The 21,641-nt window shown below is 45.7% G+C and overlaps 1 protein-coding gene across 3 annotated transcripts in view; it reads left to right on the top strand.

The window, feature by feature from the left end:
* Positions 1-18,869, top strand: part of LOC106611444 (mitogen-activated protein kinase kinase kinase kinase 5) — a 123,274-nt gene extending 104,405 nt beyond the window's left edge. For all 3 annotated transcript variants that reach the window (XM_082955811.1, XM_045723729.2, XM_082955812.1), the window contains 7 exons: positions 118-221; positions 2,314-2,491; positions 4,923-4,991; positions 5,231-5,323; positions 8,958-9,028; positions 11,359-11,414; positions 15,609-18,869. In XM_082955811.1, coding sequence (XP_082811937.1) covers positions 118-221; positions 2,314-2,491; positions 4,923-4,991; positions 5,231-5,323; positions 8,958-9,028; positions 11,359-11,414; positions 15,609-15,696 — 659 coding nt within the window. In that variant the 3' untranslated portion in view covers positions 15,697-18,869. The remainder of the gene's footprint in view (positions 1-117; positions 222-2,313; positions 2,492-4,922; positions 4,992-5,230; positions 5,324-8,957; positions 9,029-11,358; positions 11,415-15,608) is intronic.
* Positions 18,870-21,641: the final 2,772 nt, after the last annotated feature.

The raw sequence follows: 21,641 nt of genomic DNA on the forward strand, positions 1-21,641 counted from the left end.
TCTCCTCTCCTCTCCTCTCCTCTCCTCTCCTCTCCTCTCCTCTCCTCTCCTCTCCTCTCCTCTCCTCTCTCTCTCTGGGTTTCTCTCTCTCTGGGTTTCTCTTTCTTCCCCTCACAGTGAGGAACCCCTATACGGGCCATAAGTACCTGTGTGGAGCGCTCCAGTCTGGGATAATCCTGCTACAGTGGTATGAACCCATGCAGAGGTTCATGCTTATCAAGGTCAGTCCTTTATCTATACTGAACAAAAACCTAAACGCAACATGTAAAGTTGTTGGTTTCATGAGCTGAAGCGCACAAAAAAAGCTTCTTTCTCTGAATCTCACTAATTTGTTTACATCCCTGTTAGTGAGTATTTCTCTTTTGCCAAGACAATCCATCCACCTGACAGGTGTGGCCTATCAAGAAGCTGATTAAACAGCATGATCATTACACAGGTGCACCCTGTGCTGGGGACAATAAAAGGCCACTCTAAAATGTGAAGTTTTGTAACACAACACAATGCCACATATGTATCAAGTTTTGAGGGAGCGTGCAAATGGAATGTTAATTTCTCTACCATAAGCCGCCTCCAACGTCGTTTTAGGGAATTTGGCAGTACGTCCAACCAGCCTCACAACTGTAGACCACGTGTAATCACGCCAGCCCAGGACCTCTACTTCCGGCTTCTTCACCTGCGGGATCGACTGAGACCAGTCACCTGGACGAAACTGTAGGTTTGCACAACTGAAGAATTTATACACAAACTCTCAGGAACTGTCTCAGGGAAGCTCATCTGCGTGTTCGTCGTCCTCACCAGGGTCTTGACCTGACTGCAGTTCAGCGTTGTAACCGACTTCAGTGGGTAAATGCTCACCTCTGATGAACACTGGCACGCTGAAGTGTGCTGTTCATGGATGAATCCTGGTTTCAACTGTACCGGGCAGATGGCAGACAGCGTGTATGGAGTTGTTAATGCGAGCAGTTTGCTGATGTCAACGTTGTGAACAGAGTCCCCCATGGTGGAGGTGGGGTTATGGTATAGGCAGACATACGCTACGGACAAATAACACAATTGCATTTTATTGATGGCAATTTGAATTCACAGAGATACCATGACGAGGTCCTGAGGCCCATTGTCGTGCCATTCATCCATCACCTCATGTTTCAGCATGATAATGCACAGCCCCATGTCACAAGGATCTGTACACAATTCCTGGAAGCTGAAAATGTCCCAGTTCTTCCATGGCCTGCATACTCACCAGACATGTCACCCATTGAGCATGTTTGGGATGCTCTGGATCGACGTGTATGACTGAGTGTTCCAGTTCCCGCCAATATCCAGAAACATTGCACAGCCATTGAAGAGGAGTGGGACAACATTCCACTGGCCACAATCAACAGCCTGATCAACTCTATGAGAAGGAGATGTGTCGCGCTGCATGAGGCAAATGGTGGTCACACCAGATACTGACTGGTTTTCTGATCCACTCCCCTACCTTTTTTTAAGGTATCTGTGACCAACAAGATGCATATCTGTATTCCCAGCCATAGATTAGGGCCTAATGTATTTCAATTGACTGATTTCCTTGTATGAAATGTAAAATCTTAAATTGTTTCTATGTTGCGTTTATATTTTTGTTCAGTGTTAGTTTGTCCCACTGGGTACAAAAGGTTCTGTTCGATGGTCTGTGAGGTTTAGCACGACAAATCAAGAAGCATATCATTTTTTTTTAAATGTTATATTTTCTGCATCCAACAGCATGTATCGTTTACTTGTTTACCATGTTAAAACAGACATTTTTCTGTACCTGTTTTTTGTGATAATGGACCATTATGATGCAAGGCACATTTCTATGCAAGCAGACAAAGAATCATCTCATCCTTTAGTAGGACCCTCTTTACCTCCTCAGCATTACTTCCAGAGCCTCATCCCCCTTTCTCTTTCTCCTCTCTCTCCCCTATCTCTCCTCTCTCTCTCCATCTCTTCTCTCTCCATCTCTCCTCTCTCCTATCTCTCTCTCCATCTCTCCTCTGTCCTATCTCTCTCTCCATCTCTCTCTCCATCTCTCCTATCTCTCTCTCCTCGCTCTCCTCTCTCTCCATCTCTTCTCTCTCCATCTCTCTTCTCTCCTATCTCTCTCTCCATCTCTTCTCTCTCCATCTCTCTTCTCTCCTATCTCTCTCTCCATCTCTCCTCTCTCCTATCTCTCTCTCTCCATCTGTCCTCTCTCTCCTATCTCTCTCTCTCCATCTCTCCTCTCTCTCCTATCTCTCCTCTCCCTCCTCACGTTCTCACACCTCTCTTTCTCCTCTCTGGTGTTCTGTCCCTCAGCACTTTGACTTCCCCCTGCCCAGCCCTCTGAAGGTGTTTGAGATGTTGGTGGTTCCAGAGCAGGAATACCCCATGGTGTGTATAGCAGTCAGCCAGGCCACGGAGCCAGGCCAGGTGGTCCGCTTTGAGACCATCAACCTCAACTCCTGCTCTTCCTGGTTCACTGAGATGGGATCAAGTAAGAAATTCACACACACACACACACACACACACACACACACACACACACACACACACAGTAACACTACAATCATATCTATAGGCTACATTTAGTTATTTTCTTCATTCGTTTTATATGGCATTAGTGTGAATAGCCTATGCTTTAGGGCTTAACTGTACGCTCGCCCAATACACGCCAAATGCTTTTGGGAAAAAGTTAAGTTGATCCACTGAGGCAAAAAGGACAACGTTGGAGTTTAATTCAAGACAAAAGCTGTGAAATGTAAAGTTGAAAATAAAGAGAAGGGAGACGGGGCGAGAACAGTCTAATTGTTTGGGAGAGAGAAGTGGTAAAAGTGGATACTAGCAGTGCCGACTATGTGTTATGACGTGATGATTGTGAGGCGCTATACGAATTCTTCAGTCACAAGACAGGGACTTTTCAAAATGCAACATCAAGGGAACTGTAGGCTACTGTTTGAGATGGGTTTAAACGGAATAGTCGCCTGACTGAAATCTGGACACTGACTGTAGGTATGTAACCTCTCACATAGCCCAAATATTATCTTCGGCTGAATTAAGCATTTCATGTAGTAAAACGATGCATCAAATGTTAGTTTTTACTCTGGAACAGGAGAGGAGAAATGTGATTAATTTCTTTCGGGCATCTTGACAGAATGAATCTGTAGTTAGCATTACAAACGGTCCCTATCTTTATCAGCATTATAAAAACAGATTTTAGTATTTCAACCACATAAAATAAACATCCAAGCCAAACTGAAATCTTATCAAAAGCATGTTGGTTCGTTTTAACAGCTTTTAATTTCCTTATAACCGGTCAAACTGATGTCATTTGGAAAAAGTTTGCTATTTCATTTTTTGCATTTTCTCCCCTGTCCCTAAATGTCTTAGCTGCTTGAGAGAAGCAGAGATGAAAGAGGAAACAAACTTTACCAATGTCAACTATATTGAAGCATTCATTCTATTGATTTATGACGTTATAAGCAGAAACATAGGCCTATCTAAAAAGGCTTGTCAAAGAATCGCTCAACCATCTGACTGGACAGTGTATTTTCTATATTTGTGGGTTAGGGACGGGTGAGGGCCTCAGCTTTTCACCGTCATACAGTCGGGGGCTTTTCGCCATCATACAGTCGGGGGCTTTTCGCCATCATACAGTCGGGGGCTTTTCGCCATCATACAGTCGGGGGCTTTTCGCCATCATACAGTCGGGGGCTTTTCGCCGTCATACAGTCGGGGGCTTTTCGCCGTCATACAGTCGGGGGCTTTTCGCCGTCATACAGTCGGGGGCTTTTCGCCGTCATACAGTCGGGGGCTTTTCGCCGTCATACAGTCGGGGGCTTTTCGCCGTCATACAGTCGGGGGCTTTTCGCCGTCATACAGTCGGGGGCTTTTCGCCGTCATACAGTCGGGGGCTTTTCGCCGTCATACAGTCGGGGGCTTTTCGCCGTCATAGAGTCGGGGGCTTTTCGCCGTCATACAGTCGGGGGCTTTTCGCCGTCATACAGTCGGGGGCTTTTCGCCGTCATAGAGTCGGGGGCTTTTCGCCGTCATAGAGTCGGGGGCTTTTCGCCGTCATCCAGTCGGGGGCTATTAGCGATTGCAGGCGTGTGCGGGTGAACAAACATCCGACCCACACATCACTACCACCCTGTTCCTGGAGTGCCACAGGTACTGCAGGAGTTTGTCCCAACGAGGCACCACACCTGACCAACTGAGCTAATTGATCAGGTCAGAGATTCAATTCAACACACCTGGTCTTCAAGGTCGGTAAAATCAAAAACTTGTAAGTGCCAGCGGCACTCCAGGACCAGCCTACCCCTGCACTACACAGAGAAACAATCAACCTCGACTAGGGCTGTGGTGGTCATGGCATTTTGTCAGCTGGTGATTGTCAAGCAAATAACTGCTGTTCTCACGGTAATTGACCGTTAATTAACAAACACATTTAGCATCTCGTGGCTTCCACACATATCCTACATGCCACTGATGCAGACCTTTGGAACATCTACATTTTAAAAAGTCTAATAAATCAATGTAATATAGCCTACACCTTCACAATAAATCCATTATTTATTGTAGACAGGTCTAAAGAAACATGATATGAAGAAAATGTAGTCTATTTCAGAAGAACAGAATAGCATACTCTTGAGTTGTCCTGATCTGGCTATGCCAAATGATTGTGGGCTACACGAGCCTAAACCTATCCATGTTAACATTGAACTGTGTGAATGGAATACGAATAACAAGTCATCCAATATGCTGTAATAGCAATAAGGCCATGCTCATTAAGAAAATAATCGTCCTCCGTCCCTCTCCGACCATCACTGGTATGTGCATATTGAAACAAACCGTTTCTATTGGTTACCTATTATTGGATGACAGAAGGGATATCTCCATGGTGACCGTTCTATATGTCTTCCCCCTAGCTGGTCAAGCAGTGGACGCCATCCATGTAACCCAGCTGGAGAGGGACACCGTACTAGTGTGCCTGGACAGTAAGTATGACCTCTGACCCCATAGAGATGATGACCTCTTGACCTGCACTCAGGATGTGTTCCAAATGGCACCCGATTCCCTGTGTAGTGCACTACTTTTGACCAGAGCTCATAGGTTTCAGGTCACCGTAAGGCTCTGGTCTAAAGTAATGCACTGCCCTGAGAAAAGTTTTCCCTGCTCATATAAATGTTTGCTTTTATCCGGCCCACTATCCTAAAGGATTCTCTTCCTCTTCTAGAAAATCTCAAGATCGTTAATCTCCAGGGAAGACTGAAGTCCAACAAGAAGCTAGCCTCAGAGCTCAGCTTTGACTTCACCATTGGATCTGTTGGTAAGATGTGCTCTCTTATTCACCTTCTACTGTACATCCTTCAGTGTTATAACATGTATAGGAAGTGTTATAACGTGTATAGGAAGTGGTGTGTAGGAAGTGTAATAACGTGTATAGGAAGTGTAATAACGTGTATAGGAAGTGTAATAACGTGTGTAGCAACTTATGACGTGTATAGGAAGTGTAATAACGTGTATAGGAAGTGTTATAACGTGTATAGGAAGTGTTATAACGTGTATAGGAAGTGTTATAACGTGTGTAGGAAGTGTAATAACGTGTATAGGAAGTGTTATAACGTGTGTAGGAAGTGTTATAACGTGTGTAGGAAGTGTAATGACGTGTGTAGGAAGTGTAATGACGTGTGTAGGAAGTGTAATGACGTGTGTAGCAACTGTGTAATGACGTGTGTAGCAACTGTGTTATGACGTGTGTAGCAACTGTGTTATGACGTGTGTAGCAGGGTTCCCCAACTGGTTTTATTTGGCCCCCCAACTTTTTTTTGGTGTGTGGAATTTTCAGTGTTGGACATAGAAGACTGTAAAAACACCAGGAAATCAGCTCCAAGTGATTTGAAATTAAGAAATCTGTTCCCGAATATTCCCACGTATAATAGAGAGACACGTGATTAGGGTTGCAAAGGGTCAGAAACTTTCCGGGAAATTTCCGGACATTTTCCATTTGTGGTTGAGCCCGGAATGTTGCTTAAATTCATCAAAAAAAGTTAGCTTATAACAGTGAACCTTTTTTGTGGGATACACATAAGGCAATTCTAGGTCTTGTGACATATTTTGGTTAAACTTCCCCAATTCAATGGAATTGCAACCCTCTGCATCCACAGTGCATTCTTGCAGAATCATCTGGCCAAGTGCATAAAGTTCCCTCAGCGCTCACAACAAGCAACCTCTGACAAAACTCCCTCTACTTCTATTGGAGGTGAAAATGATGAATCAGACACCTTATCGATAGCAACAGCTCATGGTCCTCCTGGAATCAGAAGTTTTTTTTGACTCAATGGAGGAACGTATTCAGAGAAATGCTGATGAATGTCTTGCTTGTGCTGTGTATGCAACTGGTTCACCTCTGATGCTCACAGGCAATGTGTATTGGAAGAGATTTCTGAATGTTCTTCACCCAGCATACACCCCTCCAACCAGACATGCTTTATCTACTCATTTGCTGGATGCAGAGTTCAAGTGAAGGTCAAGCAAATTATAGAGAAAGCAGACTGTATTGCAATCATCTCTGGTGGGTGGTCGAATGTTCATGGGCAAGGAATAATTACCTACATCTCCACCCCTCAACCAGTATTCTACAAGAGCACAGACACAAGGGACAACAGACACACCGGTCTCTACATTACAGATGAGCTGAAGGCAGTCATCAATGACCTTGGACCACTGAAGGTATTTGCACTGGTGACAGACAATGCTGCGAACATGAAGGCTGCTTGGTCTAAAGTGGAGGGGTCCTACCCTCACACCACACCCATTGGCTGTGCTGCTCATGCATTGAATCTGCTCCTCAAGGACATCATGGCACTGAAAACAATGGATACACTCTACAAGAGAGCCAAGGAAATGGTTAGGTATGTTAAGGGTCTTCAAGTTATAGCAGCGATCTACCTCACCAAGCAAAGTGAGAAGAATAAGAGCACCACATTGAAGCTGCCCAGCAACACCCATTGGGGTGATGTTGACATCGTGTTTGACAGTCTCCTGGAGGGGAAGGAGTCTCTCCAAGAAATGGCCATAACACAGTCTGCCGATATGGACAGCCCCATCAAGAGGATCCTCCTGGATGATGTATTATGGGAGAGAGTGGTAAGCAGCCTGAAACTCCTGAAACCTATAGCAGTAGCCGTTGCACGGATTGAGGGAGAATATGCCAACTTTGTCTGATGTTCAGACTCTGCTTGCAGATGTAAGAGAAGAAATCCGTGCTGCCCTGCCCACTTCACAGTTGCTCCAAGCAGAGGAAACTGCAGTTCTGAAATACATCAAAAAAAGCTTGATGATTTCTGCCTGAAACCCATACACACCACAGCATACATGTTGGACCTCAAGTATGCTGGCAAGAGCATCCTGTCTGGTGCAGAGATCAACAAGGCCTATGGCGTCATCACTACAGTGTCTCGCCACCTTGGCCTGGACGAGGGCAAGGTTCTTGGCAGTCTGGCGGAGTACACTTCCAAGCAAGGGTTTTGGGATGGAGATGCAATATGGCAGTCATGCCAACATATCTCATCAGCCACCTGGTGGAAGGGACTTTGTGGATCTGAGGCTTTTTCCCGTTGCCTCCATCATCCTCCAAATCCCACCAACATCAGCCGCCTCAGAGCGCAACTGATCCTTTGTTTGGGAACACACACACCAAAGCACACAACAGGCTGACCAATACAAGGGGTGAAAAATTTGTATTTTTGAGTTGGACATTGAAAAGGTCCAGGGAGAAGACATGGAAGCCTAAGAGGAAGACAACCAAAGCTTTCGTTTCTAGACTATCATTTTACGGATGTATATTGTAAACATTTTTGGAAGATGCGATGGATCATTGGGGATCATTCAATATTCCCTTTTGTTGTTCAGTGAAATCAGCCCATGTGAGGAGTCAACTCATTTAATTAAAGTATAATTCATAACTTTTTTTTTTTTTTCTATTCGGAAGGATTTAATAATTTGCAATTATGTCTACTTATGATAAGGTAAAAGGTTTATGTTTCTGTCTCCATATCATAAGGTAAATATATTCAATGCGAAAACATCTACATTTAAATGGTATTAATATTAATTTGCATATATTTCCGTTAATTCCCATATATTTCCGTTAATTCCCACAGAAAGTTTCCACTTCTGAATATTCCCCAAAATGTGCAACTCGTGATCATATACAAATGTAAGCGATGTTTGAAATGATTTTTTTTTTATCAAACACATCTGTTTGGGCTTCTTGCGGTCAATTTTCTGTCCACAAATTATTTGTAATTATGTTCCGGCCCCCTGACCATCTTCTCCTGAAAAACATTGACCACCGGCTGAATTTTGTTGATGATCCCTGGTGTATAGTAACAGTGTTACTATACATAATTTATTTTTATTTGATTTATTTTACCTTTATTTAACTAGGCAAGTCAGTTAAGAACAAATTCTTATTTTCAATGACGGCCTACCAGGGAACAGTGGGTTAACTGCCTTGTTCAAGGGCAGAACAACAAATTTGTACCTTGTCAGCTCGGGGATTCGATCTTGCAACCTTTCAGTTACTTGTCCAATGCTCTAACCACTAGGCTACGCTGTTATGTACACTTACTATGTACATAACACTGTTACTATACACATTATGTACATAGTAAGTGTTATAAATTGTGTATAGTAAGTGTTATAGCATATAGTAACTGTAATAATGTATATGATATCTGCTTTAAGGAAAGGTTTACTTGTAATGACTGTGATATATGGTTGTTTTACTACCTAGTTGAATGCACTGACTGATACTATTGATAAGAATGCCTGCTAAATGATCAAAAAATATATATAAAAAAATATATATATAAAATATAATGTAAATGAAAAGACCAATGCTGATATCCTTCCTGTCTTGACTGACGTCCCTCTACCCTTCTCTCCTCCTGCTCCAGTGTGCCTTCAGGACAGTGTTCTGGCCTTCTGGAAGCACGGCATGCAGGGAAAGAGCTTCAAGTCCAACGAGGTAGGTATTACTGTAGTAAGAAAACCATTTCAGTCACTTCGTTAACTATACAACAAGACTCTAAATATATTTGTAATATTTTGACCACACTAAATGTAAATATGTTTATGACATGATGGAGGAAGGCTAGACAATACAGTTATACTTCCCTGTGGCTCAGCTGGTAGAGCATGGCGTTTGCAACGCCAGCATGGTGTGTGCAACACCAGGGTTGTGGGTTCGATTCCCACGGGGGACCAGTACGGATAATTTTTTTTAATGAAATGTATGTATTCACTACTGTAAGTGGCTCTGGATAAGAGCGTCTGCTAAATGACTAAAATGTAAAGGTGATACACAGGATTGTTTTGTATTTTTCCGTTGTCATTTCAGAAAATGTGCATAATATACAGCAGAGGTGGAAAAAGAACCCAATTGTCATACTTGAGTAAAAGCAAAGGTCCCTTAATAGAAAATGACTCAAGTAAAAGTGAGAAAGTCACCCAGTAAAATACTACTTAAGTCAAAGTATTTGGTTTTAAATATACATAATTATCAAAAGTAAATGGAATTGCTAAAATGTACAAATGTACTAACCATTTAAAATTCCTTATATTAAGCAAACCAGGCCGCATATTTTTTTTGTATTATTTATTGACGGAGCGCAGGGGCACACTCCAACACTCAGATATCATTTACAAATGAAGCATTTGTGTTTTATGAGTCTGCCAGATCAGAGGCAGTAGGGATGACCAGGGATGTTCTCTTGATAAGTGTGTGAATTGGACCATTTTACTGTCCAAAAGTACTTTCGGGTGTCAGGGAAAATGTATGGAGTAAAAAGTACATTATTTTCTGTAGGAATGTAGTGAAGTAAAAGTAAAAGTTGTGAAAAATATAAATAATAAAGTACAGAAACCCCCAAAACACAACTTATTTAGTTTACACCACTGATATACCGTACCAGTCAAAAGGTTTGGACACACCTACTCATTCCAGGGTTTTTCATTATTTTTACTATTTTCTACATTGTAGAATAATAGTGTAGACATCAGAACTATGAAATAACACATATGGAATCATGTAGTAATCAAAAAAAGTGTTGAACAAATCAAAATATATTTTATGTTTGAGATTCTTCAAAGTAGCCACCCTTTGCCTTGATCACAACTTTGGTCTACTGTGGTGACGGTGCGTGGTCTACTGTGGTGATGGTGTGTGGGTCTACTGTGGTGACGGTGCGGGTCTACTGTGGTGACGGTGCGGGTCTACTGTGGTGATGGTGTGTGGGTCTACTGTGGTGACGGTGTGTGGGTCTACTGTGGTGACGGTGCGGGTCTACTGTGGTGACGGTGCGTGGTCTACTGTGGTGACGGTGCGTGGTCTACTGTGGTGACGGTGCATGGTCTACTGTGGTGACGGTGCGGGTCTACTGTGGTGATGGTGTGTGGGTCTACTGTGGTGACGGTGCGTGGTCTACTGTGGTGACGGTGCGTGGTCTACTGTGGTGACGGTGCGTGGGTCTACTGTGGTGACGGTGCGTGGGTCTACTGCGGTGACGGTGCGTGGGTCTACTGTGGTGACGGTGCGTGGTCTACTGTGGTGACGGTGTGTGGGTCTACTGTGGTGACGGTGTGTGGTTTACTGTGGTGACGGTGTGTGGGTCTACTGCGGTGACGGTGTGTGGGTCTACTGCGGTGACGGTGTGTGGGTCTACTGCGGTGACGGTGCGTGGTCTACTGCGGTGACGGTGCGTGGTCTACTGCGGTGACGGTGCGTGGTCTACTGCGGTGACGGTGCGTGGTCTCCTGTGGTGACGGTGCGTGGTCTCCTGTGGTGACGGTGCGTGGTCTCCTGTGGTGACGGTGCGTGGTCTCCTGTGGTGACGGTGCGTGGTCTCCTGTGGTGACGGTGCGTGGTCTCCTGTGGTGACGGTGCGTGGTCTCCTGTGGTGACGGTGCGTGGTCTCCTGTGGTGACGGTGCGTGGTCTCCTGTGGTGACGGTGCGTGGTCTACTGTGGTGACGGTGCGTGGTCTACTGTGGTGACGGTGCGTGGTCTACTATGGTGACGGTGCGTGGTCTACTGTGGTGACGGTGCGTGGTCTACTGTGGTGACGGTGCGTGGTCTACTGTGGTGACGGTGCGTGGTCTACTATGGTGACGGTGCATGGTCTACTATGGTGACGGTGTGGATTGTAAGAACAAATCTCTAATATTAAGCATGGAAATGTAAAGGGTCTTTCTCCTGTGTAAAGTGTATTAGTCTGGCTGTAACTTTGGGTACAGAGTAGTTCCTCAACAATTCCCTATGTGGAATACTGTGTATGTTACCATGTTCGTTAATGTGCAGGTCACCCAGGAGATTTCTGATCCCAGCAGAGTCTTCCGCCTCCTAGGATCTGACAGGTGGGTGGTGCTGGAAGTGATTCTCTCTGTCTTTAACTCGTCACTCTTCTTCCTGTCTTCTCTTACCCGTCGTCTCTTACGTCCCCCCCCCTTTTTATCTCCCTTTCTCTCATATCCATCGCTTTTTATCTCCCTCTCTCTCCCCCCTTTCTCTCATCCATCGCTTTTTTTCTCCCTCTCCCTCCCCCCTTTCTCTCATATCCATCGCTTTTTATCTCCCTCTCCCTCCCCCTTTCTCTCATATCCATCGCTTTTTATCTCCCTCTCCCTCCCCCTTTCTCTCATATCCATCGCTTTTTATCTCCCTCTCTCCCCCTTTCTCTCATCCATCGCTTTTTATCTCCCTCTCCTTTTCTCTCATCCATCGCTTTTTATCTCCCTCTCTCCCCCTTTTCTCTCATATCCATCGCTTTATCTCCCTCTCTCCCCCCTTTCTCTCATCCATCGCTTTTTATCTCCCTCTCTCTCCCCCCTTTCTCTCATATCCATTGCTTTTTATCTCCCTCATTTTCTCTCATCTCTATATTCTCTCTCTACATTGTTTTTCCTCTCCACCTCTCTAGTTAGATGAGGTAATGTCCTTTTGACCTCTAAGCCGTAGAGGTCAGGGCTGGTAGCTAGCTGCTATCTCCAGTGTCCTTCCACAGGATCCCATTGTTCATTGCCTGGAAACCACCAAACATCCAACTCCTCTTTCTCCTTCAGTCCTTCAGAGTGCTCTTCAGACCTCTCTACAGAGAGATGAGGTCCCCCCCGTGGCTCTATTTCCATCTCTCTCTCCTTCAGTCCTTCGGAGTGCTCTTCAGACCTCTCTACAGAGAGATGAGGTCCCCCCGTGGCTCTATTTCCATCTCTCTCTCCTTCAGTCCTTCAGAGTGCTCTTCAGACCTCTCTACAGAGAGATGAGGTCCCCCCCGTGGCTCTATTTCCATCTCTCTCTCCTTCAGTCCTTCAGAGTGCTCTTCAGACCTCTCTACAGAGAGATGAGGTCCCCCCGTGGCTCTATTTCCATCTCTCTCTCCTTCAGTCCTTCAGAGTGCTCTTCAGACCTCTCTACAGAGAGATGAGGTCCCCCCGTGGCTCTATTTCCATCTCTCTCTCCTTCAGTCCTTCAGAGTGCTCTTCAGACCTCTCTACAGAGAGATGAGGTCCCCCCCGGTGGCTCTATTTCCATCTCTCTCTCCTTCAGTCCTTCAGAGTGCTCTTCAGACCTCTCTACAGAGAGATGAGGTCCCCCCCGTGGCTCTATTTCCATCTCTCTCTCCTTCAGTCCTTCAGAGTGCTCTTCAGACCTCTCTACAGAGAGATGAGGTCCCCCCCGGTGGCTCTATTTCCATCTCTCTCTCCTTCAGTCCTTCAGAGTGCTCTTCAGACCTCTCTACAGAGAGATGAGGTCCCCCCCGGTGGCTCTATTTCCATCTCTTTCTCCTTCAGTCCTTCAGAGTGCTCTTCAGACCTCTCTACAGAGAGATGAGGTCCCCCCCGGTGGCTCTATTTCCATCTCTTTCTCCTTCAGTCCTTCAGAGTGCTCTTCAGACCTCTCTACAGAGAGATGAGGTCCCCCCCGTGGCTCTATTTCCATCTCTCTCTCCTTCAGTCCTTCAGAGTGCTCTTCAGACCTCTCTACAGAGAGATGAGGTCCCCCCCGGTGGCTCTATTTCCATCTCTTTCTCCCGGTTTGCTTCCATTCCTATGACAAGGCAGGTGCCTCAGATCAAATCAACAGTATTTGATCATTCAGTATGATAAGATTCTGAGTGGGAAAAGTCATTGTAATCTCAACGTTAATCAGAAGAGGCTTGAAATCCTTCACATATTATACATGTGACTCACACATTACAGATCCACCCCCTGGTTGGTTACACTATCCGATTCACTTCCCAAGAATGCAGCAGAGTGGGTGCTGTGGCAGGGAAGTCCCTAGCCCCCACACACTGTCAGACAGTGAGTGCAGCAACCAGTTCTCCTCAACTATAGAAACCACTAAATCTGGCTCAGACACAGGGCAGGAGCCCCCCTGGAGGGCAGGAGCCCCCCTGGAGGGCAGGAGCCCAGCACCATTCCTATTCCCCTGCAACAGCCTCTGCTCTGCTCTACCAACCTGCATGTTTTATTCAGACTGGCACCTGGGCACTGCCATGCCAGCCTGGTTTGTCTGTCTCTGATCCTCTGTAATTCCATCTGATGGATCAGACACTATTGTCTTGGACTGTACCCTCTGTGGGCAGAGACACCTCATCTCATCTCATCTGTCACGCTGATGGAAGGATGGCACCTACCTCATCTCATCTGTCACGCTGATGGAAGGATGGCACCTACCTCATCTCATCTGTCACGCTGATGGAAGGATGGCACCTACCTCTACTCATCTGTCACGCTGCTGGAAGGATGGCACCTATCTCATCTGTCACGCTGCTGGAAGGATGGCACGTACCTCTACTCATCTGTCACGCTGATGGAAGGATGGCACCTACCTCTACTCATCTCATCTGTCACGCTGCTGGAAGGATGGCGCCGACCTCTACTCATCTGTCACATTGCTAGAAGGATGGCACCTACCTCATCTCATCTGTCACACTGATGGAAGGATGGCACCAACCTCATCTCATCTGTCACGCTGCTGGAAGGATGGCACCTACCTCATCTCATCTGTCACGCTGATGGAAGGATGGCACCGACCTCGTCTCATCTGTCACGCTGATGGAAGGATGGCACCTACCTCTACTCATCTCATCTGTCACGCTTATGGAAGGATGGCACCTACCTCTACTCATCTCATCTGTCACGCTGATGGAAGGATGGCACCGACCTCATCTCATCTGTCATGCTGCTGGAAGGATGACACCAATCTCATCTGTCACGCTGATGGAAGGATGGCACCGACCTCATCTCATCTGTCACGCTGATGGAAGGATGGCACCTACCTCATCTCATCTGTCACGCTGCTGGAAGGATGGCACCTACCTCTACTCATCTCATCTGTCACGCTGCTGGAAGGATGGCACCTATCTCATCTGTCACGCTGATGGAAGGATGGCACCTACCTCATCTCATCTGTCACGCTGCTGGAAGGATGGCACCAATCTCATCTGTCACGCTGATGGAAGGATGGCACCGACCTCATCTCATCTGTCACGCTGATGGAAGGATGGCACCTACCTCATCTCATCTGTCACGTTGCTGGAAGGATGGCACCTACCTCTACTCATCTCATCTGTCACGCTGCTGGAAGGATGGCACCTACCTCATCTCATCTGTCACGCTGCTGGAAGGATGGCACCTATCTCTACTCATCTCATCTGTCACGCTGCTGGAAGGATGGCACCTACCTCTACTCATCTCATCTGTCACGCTGCTGGAAGGATGGCACCAACCTCATCTCATCTGTCACGCTGCTGGAAGGATGGCACCTACCTCATCTCATCTGTCACGCTGCTGGAAGGATGGCACCTACCTCATCTCATCTGTCACGCTGCTGGAAGGATGGCACCTACCTCATCTCATCTGTCACGCTGCTGGAAGGATGGCACCAACCTCATCTCATCTGTCACGCTGCTGGAAGGATGGCACCTACCTCATCTCATCTGTCACGCTGCTGGAAGGATGGCACCTACCTCATCTCATCTGTCACGCTGTTGGAAGGATGGCACCTACCTCTACTCATCTGTCACGCTGTTGGAAGGATGGCACCTACCTCTACTCATCTGTCACGCTGATGGAAGGATGGCACCTACCTCATCTCATCTGTCACGCTGATGGAAGGATGGCACCTACCTCTACTCATCTGTCACGCTGTTGGAAGGATGGCACCTACCTCTACTCATCTGTCACGCTGATGGAAGGATGGCACCTACCTCATCTCATCTGTCACGCTGTTGGAAGGATGGCACCTACCTCTACTCATCTGTCACGCTGATGGAAGGATGGCACCTACCTCTACTCATCTGTCACGCTGATGGAAGGATGGCACCCATCTCTACTCATCTCATGATCTGTAGTGTCATATTAACGTAGTGCCATTTAAAATGTAGCCAGTCCTCTTATCTTGATGCCTGCTACTCTCTGACTCTATTCATTATATTCTATAAATTCTATTGTAGAAATTGGACCTGGCTGGCAGCTATAACCTGCAGTGTTAATATGAGTTACTGATGTGCTCCTGCTGACTGACATCTCTCTCTCTCTCTTTAACAGGGTGGTGGTTCTGGAGAGTCGGCCCACTGACAACCCCACAGCCCTCAGCAACCTCTACATCCTGGCCGGACATGAGAACAGTTACTAACCCTGACCCCAGCCCTGTCCCTGTTACTGAGAACAGTTACTAGCCCTGACCCCAGCCCTGTCCCTGTTACTGAGAACAGTTACTAGCCCTGACCCCAGCCCTGTCCCTGTTACTGAGAACAGTTACTAGCCCTGACCCCAGCCCTGTCCCTGTTACTGAGAACAGTTACTAGCCCTGTCCCTGTTACTGAGAACAGTTACTAGCCCTGACCCCAGCCCTGTCCCTGTTACTGAGAACAGTTGCTAAAGCTGTCTGGCCCAAAGACCGGTCCCCTGTTACTAGTCCTGTCTGGCTCAGCCTCTCTGATCACCAGTAACCCTTCACTCAGCCTCTCTGATCACCAGTAACCCTTCACTCAGCCTTTCTGATCACCAGTAACCCTTCACTCAGCCTCTCTGATCACCGGTAACCCCTCACTCAGCCTCTCTGATCACCGGTAACCCTTCACTCAGCCTCTCTGATCACCGGTAACCCTTCACTCAGCCTCTCTGATCACCGGTAACCCTTCACTCAGCCTCTCTGATCACCGGTAACCCTTCACTCAGCCTCTCTGATCACCGGTAACCCTTCACTCAGCCTCTCTGATCACCGGTAACCCTTCACTCAGCCTCTCTGATCACCGGTAACCCTTCACTCAGCCTTTCTGATCACCAGTAACCCTTCACTCAGCCTCTCTGATCACCAGTAACCCTTCACTCAGCCTCTCTGATCACCGGTAACCCCTCACTCAGCCTCTCTGATCACCGGTAACCCCTCACTCATCCTCTCTGATCACCGGTAACCCTTCACTCAGCCTCTCTGATCACCGGTAACCCTTCACTCAGCCTCTCTGATCACCGGTAACCCTTCACTCAGCCTCTCTGATCACCGGTAACCCGTCACTCAGCCTCTCTGATCACCGGTAACCCGTCACTCAGCCTCTCTGATCACCAGTAACCCTGGTGAAACAAACATGTCAGACAAGGGTTGTGTCCCAAATGGCACCATTTTCCCTTTATAGTGAACTACTTTTGACAGCCCCGTTCACCAGCCTCTCTTCTCCAGCCCCGTTCACCACCTCTCTTCTCCAGCCCCGTTCACCACCTCTCTTCTCCAGCCCCGTTCACCACCTCTCTTCTCCAGCCCCGTTCACCACCTCTCTTCTCCAGCCCCGTTCACCACCTCTTTTCCAGCCCCGTTCACCTTCTCCAGCCCCGTTCATCAACGCTCTTCTCCAGCCCCGTTCACCACCGCTCTTCTCCAGCCCCGTTCACCTTCTCCAGCCCCGTTCACCACCTCTCTTCTCCAGCCCCGTTCACCTTCTCCAGCCCCGTTCACCACCTCTTCTCCAGCCCCGTTCACCTTCTCCAGCCCCGTTCACCACCTCTCTTCTCCAGCCCCGTTCACCTTCTCCAGCCCCGTTCACCACCTCTCTTCTCCAGCCCCGTTCACCTTCTCCAGCCCCGTTCACCACCTCCAGCCCCGTTCACCACCTCTCCAGCCCTGAGTCCTCTGCTCACAATGGGCTAAAAACTGATCGACTGGTAGAGCAGAATGTAGGCAGGAAAGGTTCAGACCAATGGACAGTCTTACTCTGGAGCTTCCACTTCTTCTCTCAACCTGTTACATATCAGCTGAAATACTGCAATATGACAAGACAATATCTAGAGGTGTTACTGAAAACGAGTACTATAATAATTCAGATATTTAGGACTGGTAGCAAATGGGAGTGTTGTATCAAACAGTCATTTTTTTACAAGTAGCTGACTGTCACAGGTCTGGTTGCTGATTAGCTTTGGTCTAGGACCATAGTGCGGCTTGCTAACGCTGAGCCTTGACATGTAGTTGATTTTCCATCTTTAGTTTTAACTAATATAGAATGGTTCACAAAGAAAATCATTTCAACTTTATTTATTCATCTCGAAGCAATATTCGGGTATGTTTGATTTACTAGCCGTGAGGGATAGTTCAGTTTGATGTTATTTCCAATACACTTGAGGTGTTGTCGTTTCATCCAAACGTTTTGACAGTTGGTCGATCTGCCTTGTATCGTTGACTTCTTTTACTTCATAGACATCTGATGTCATCTACGTCCCAAATGGAACACTTCCCTGGGGCTCTGGTCAAATCCCATCTCTAGGGTTAGGTGGTCTTCACAACTATATGTCTTGGTTACAGTCATGTGATTCAATGTGAGGAATGGCTATGGTTTCATCAACCATGAAACCAACCAGGTTATAAAGGAAATGAACCCAAGGATGCTAGCCAGATTTAAAGGTTTAAAAAGGGGGTTTACATGGCATGATGTCACTGTCAGACTGATGTTAATAGCAGACACATTTTAATTTTTTTTAGGATGAAACAAGATAAAGGTTGACATTTAAGTTGAAAATAAGAGAACTTTGAAAGCGTGAACTGTCCCCTTTAAGCAGAGAGAGACAGGGTGAACTGTCCCCTTTAAGGAGAGAGAGACAGGGTGAACTGTCCCCTTTAAGCAGAGAGAGACAGGGTGACCTGCCCCCTTTAAGCAGAGAGAGACAGGATGAACTGTCCCCTTTAAGCAGAGAGAGACAGGATAAACTGTCCCCTTTAAGCAGAGAGAGAGACTGTTTCTGTAGTCATGCTGACAGTGGGATCCAGCTCAGCCAGGCCAGGGATGACCTTAGCCTGGGTGCCGGTCGGTTTTTGCTCTCTTGCCAACTCTTTATGAGATTGTCATGCTTGGAGTTGGCAAACGAGCAGAAACAGACTGGCACCCAGGCTAAGCTGAAGTACCTTCCTATCCAGAGGTTGCTATGCAGCTTTGGGTTACTTTTACGCTTACTGATATGCAATGAAGGCTGAAATGGCACCCTATTCCCTATATAGTGCACGGTCCCTGGTCAAGAGTAGTGCACTAAATAGCGAATAGGGTGTCATTTGGTCACACTCATAGTCCTCTCTCTCCCGCTTGGTTGCATTTTAGAAAGTAGACTATAGTGTAAAATGTAGGGGGGGGGGGTTTTCCTTCATTTTTTTTTTTAACTACTTGTATTCAATATTTGCACCATGTAAGCACTTTTGTACATTTTCTGTTTTTTATTTAAATGACAAAAAAGGGAAATGCTTTAGTTTTCATAACATTATTTGCATTCCCTTTGCAAAACCTTTAATGTATGTAGTTTTTGTAATAAAGAAAGCTATTGTTAACAATACACACTTGCTGTCATTCTACTTGTTTTTTTTTCTCTTCTATTTTGTATTAATTTAACCTTCATTCAACCAGGCAACAGATCTGGGACCAGGGCAGACTAGTTGTATGGAAAGAACTGATACAGTATTGATTAGGTCATGTTAAGTCAGTTACTTTTTCAAAGTTATTAGGTGAGAAGAGATATTATACGGAACAAAAATATCACCTATAAAAGAAACATGTAAAGTGAGAAGCTGATTTAAACAGCATGATCATTACACAGGTGCACCTTGTGCTGAGGACAATTTAAAAGACCACTCTCAAATGTGGAGTTTCTCATTACACAATGCCACAGATGTTTCAAGGTTTTAGGGTGGGTGCAATCGGCATGCTGACTGCAGGAATGTCCACCAGAGCTGTTGCCAGATCATTTAATGTTCATTTCTCTACCATAAACCATAACCTGCCTCCAACGTCGTTTTAGAGAATTTGGCAGTATGTCCAACCGACCTCAACCACGTGTGACCACGCCAGCCCAGGACCTCCGCATCCGGCTTCTTCACCTGCGGGATCGTCAGCGGGTGGATGGGTGTGGTACTGAGGACTATTTCTGTCGGTAATAAAGCCCTTTTTGTGGGGGGAAAACTAATTCTGATTGGCTGGGCCTGGCTCCCCATTGGGTGGTCCCTCCCAGTTCTACTCTTGATTGCAGCCAAGTCATGTGAAATCCATAGATAAGGGCCTACTGAATTTATTTCAATTGATTGATTTTCCTTATATGAACTGTAACTCAATAAAATCTTTGAAATTGTTGCATGTTGCTTTAATATTTTTATTCAGTATATATCTGTTTACCGTGTTTGTATGATTATTTTTGAATATGTTGAATTTGTACGCAAGGTCACTTTATGTCCACGTGGGGGCAGGATCTTACAGTATAGTACCCAAACTGCGCAATGATAGAAGTTGGCTCAGTGAAATCATGCAGGCCTATGATATTATTAGTCATTGTTCAAACATGGTCATAACATTCGCTTGAATTCCTGGAGTGCCCAGTTAGTGTGAGGGAGACTGAGTTGGCAAGGGTAAGGAGTGTCCAGCGTGTCTCCTATCTGGAGGCGGTGAGAAATTTGGAAAGAACGAGTGGCGGGGAAGAAACAATGACAGTAGATCCACAGTGAAAATTTCTCATCAAACCATGGGATAGTGACACGCTACATGTTAAAAAGATGAACCATGTATTGCAATGGTCATAAACTGTACAGTAGAAGCGGTGAACGCCTCGATCAAACCGACAGTGTCATTGGGCAAAATGAAACGCAGCATCATCTGGTTATGTGTGCAACAAAAGTTCAACATTCACCTTCTGCTACCATTTCTGTCAAGCCGTCTTAATTAAGCATACAGATTGACGCATACATTCCATAAATCCAATGTACGCACCACCAGGGTTGTGGAATAACTGATTACATGTAAGGGATTACAAAAAAAAAACGGTAACTAATCCGTTACCAGCAAAAAAAATATTGTAATCAGATTACAGATACTTTTGAAAAACTAGATTACTTCGAGGATTACTTTGTAATTCATAAAGGATGTTTGCGAAAAAACATATTTGATACTTCTCTGTTTTCTTAATGACATTCAAATCAGCATTGAAAAAAAATGGCGCAAGTTTGTTCCACCTGAGCGAGTTGGACCACAAATCAGAGACCACTAAGACGTGTTTGATGGATCGCGGGAAAATAGCAGGAATTTGCTTTTGTAGGCTATAGTCCAAGCTATGTCTTTTACTGACATTTATTCCTCGTAAAAATGCCCTGTTTTAGATCAGTCAGGATCACCACTTTATTTTAAGAATGTGAAATGTCAGAATAATAGTAGAGAGAATGATTTATTTAAGCTTTTATTTCTTTCATCACATTCCCAGTGGGTCAGAAGTTTCCATACACTCAATTAGTATTTGGTAGCATTGCCTTTAAATTGTTTAACTTGGGTCAAACCTTCCACAAGCTTCCCACAATAAGTTGGGTGAATTTTGGCCCTTTCCTCCTGACAGGTAACTGAGTCAGGTTTATAGGCCTCCTTGCTCTCACACGCTTTTTCAGTTCTGCCCACAAATTTTATATAGGATTGAAGTCAGGGCTTTGTGATGGCCATTCCAGTACCTTGACTTTGTTGTCCTAAAGCCATTTTGCCACACTTTGGAAGTATGCTTGGGGTTATTGTCCATTTGGAAGACCCATTTGCGACCCAGCTTTAACTTCCTGACTGATGTCTTGAGATGTTGCTTCAATATATCCACATCATTTTCCTGCCTCATGATGCCATCTATTTTGTGAAGTGCACCAGTCCCTCCTGCAGTAAAGCACCACCACAACATGATGCTGCCACCCCCGTGCTTCACGGTTGGGATGGTGTTATTCGGCTTGCAAGGCTCCCCCTTTTTCCTCCAAACATAACGATGGTCATTATGGCCAAACAGTTCTATTTTTTTTCATCAGACCAGAGGATATTTCTCCAAAAAAGTACAATCTTAGTCCCCATGTGCAGTTGCAAACCGTAGTCTGGCTTTTTTATGGCGGTTTTGGAGCAGTGGCTTCTTCATTGCTTCATTGCTTCATCTTATTCCATCCCCTTACATTGTGTGTGTATAAGGTAGTGAATTTGTTAGATCACTTGTTAGATATTACTAGAAGCATTTCGCTACACTCGCATTAACATCTGCTAACCATGTGTATGTGACCAATAAAATGTGATTTGATTTGAGTTTAGGAATTATGCTCAGGTAGAA

The sequence above is a fragment of the Salmo salar genome, chromosome 09 (assembly GCF_965601325.2).
Source record: "Salmo salar chromosome 09, fSalSal1, whole genome shotgun sequence".
Taxonomy (NCBI): Eukaryota; Metazoa; Chordata; class Actinopteri; order Salmoniformes; family Salmonidae; genus Salmo; species Salmo salar.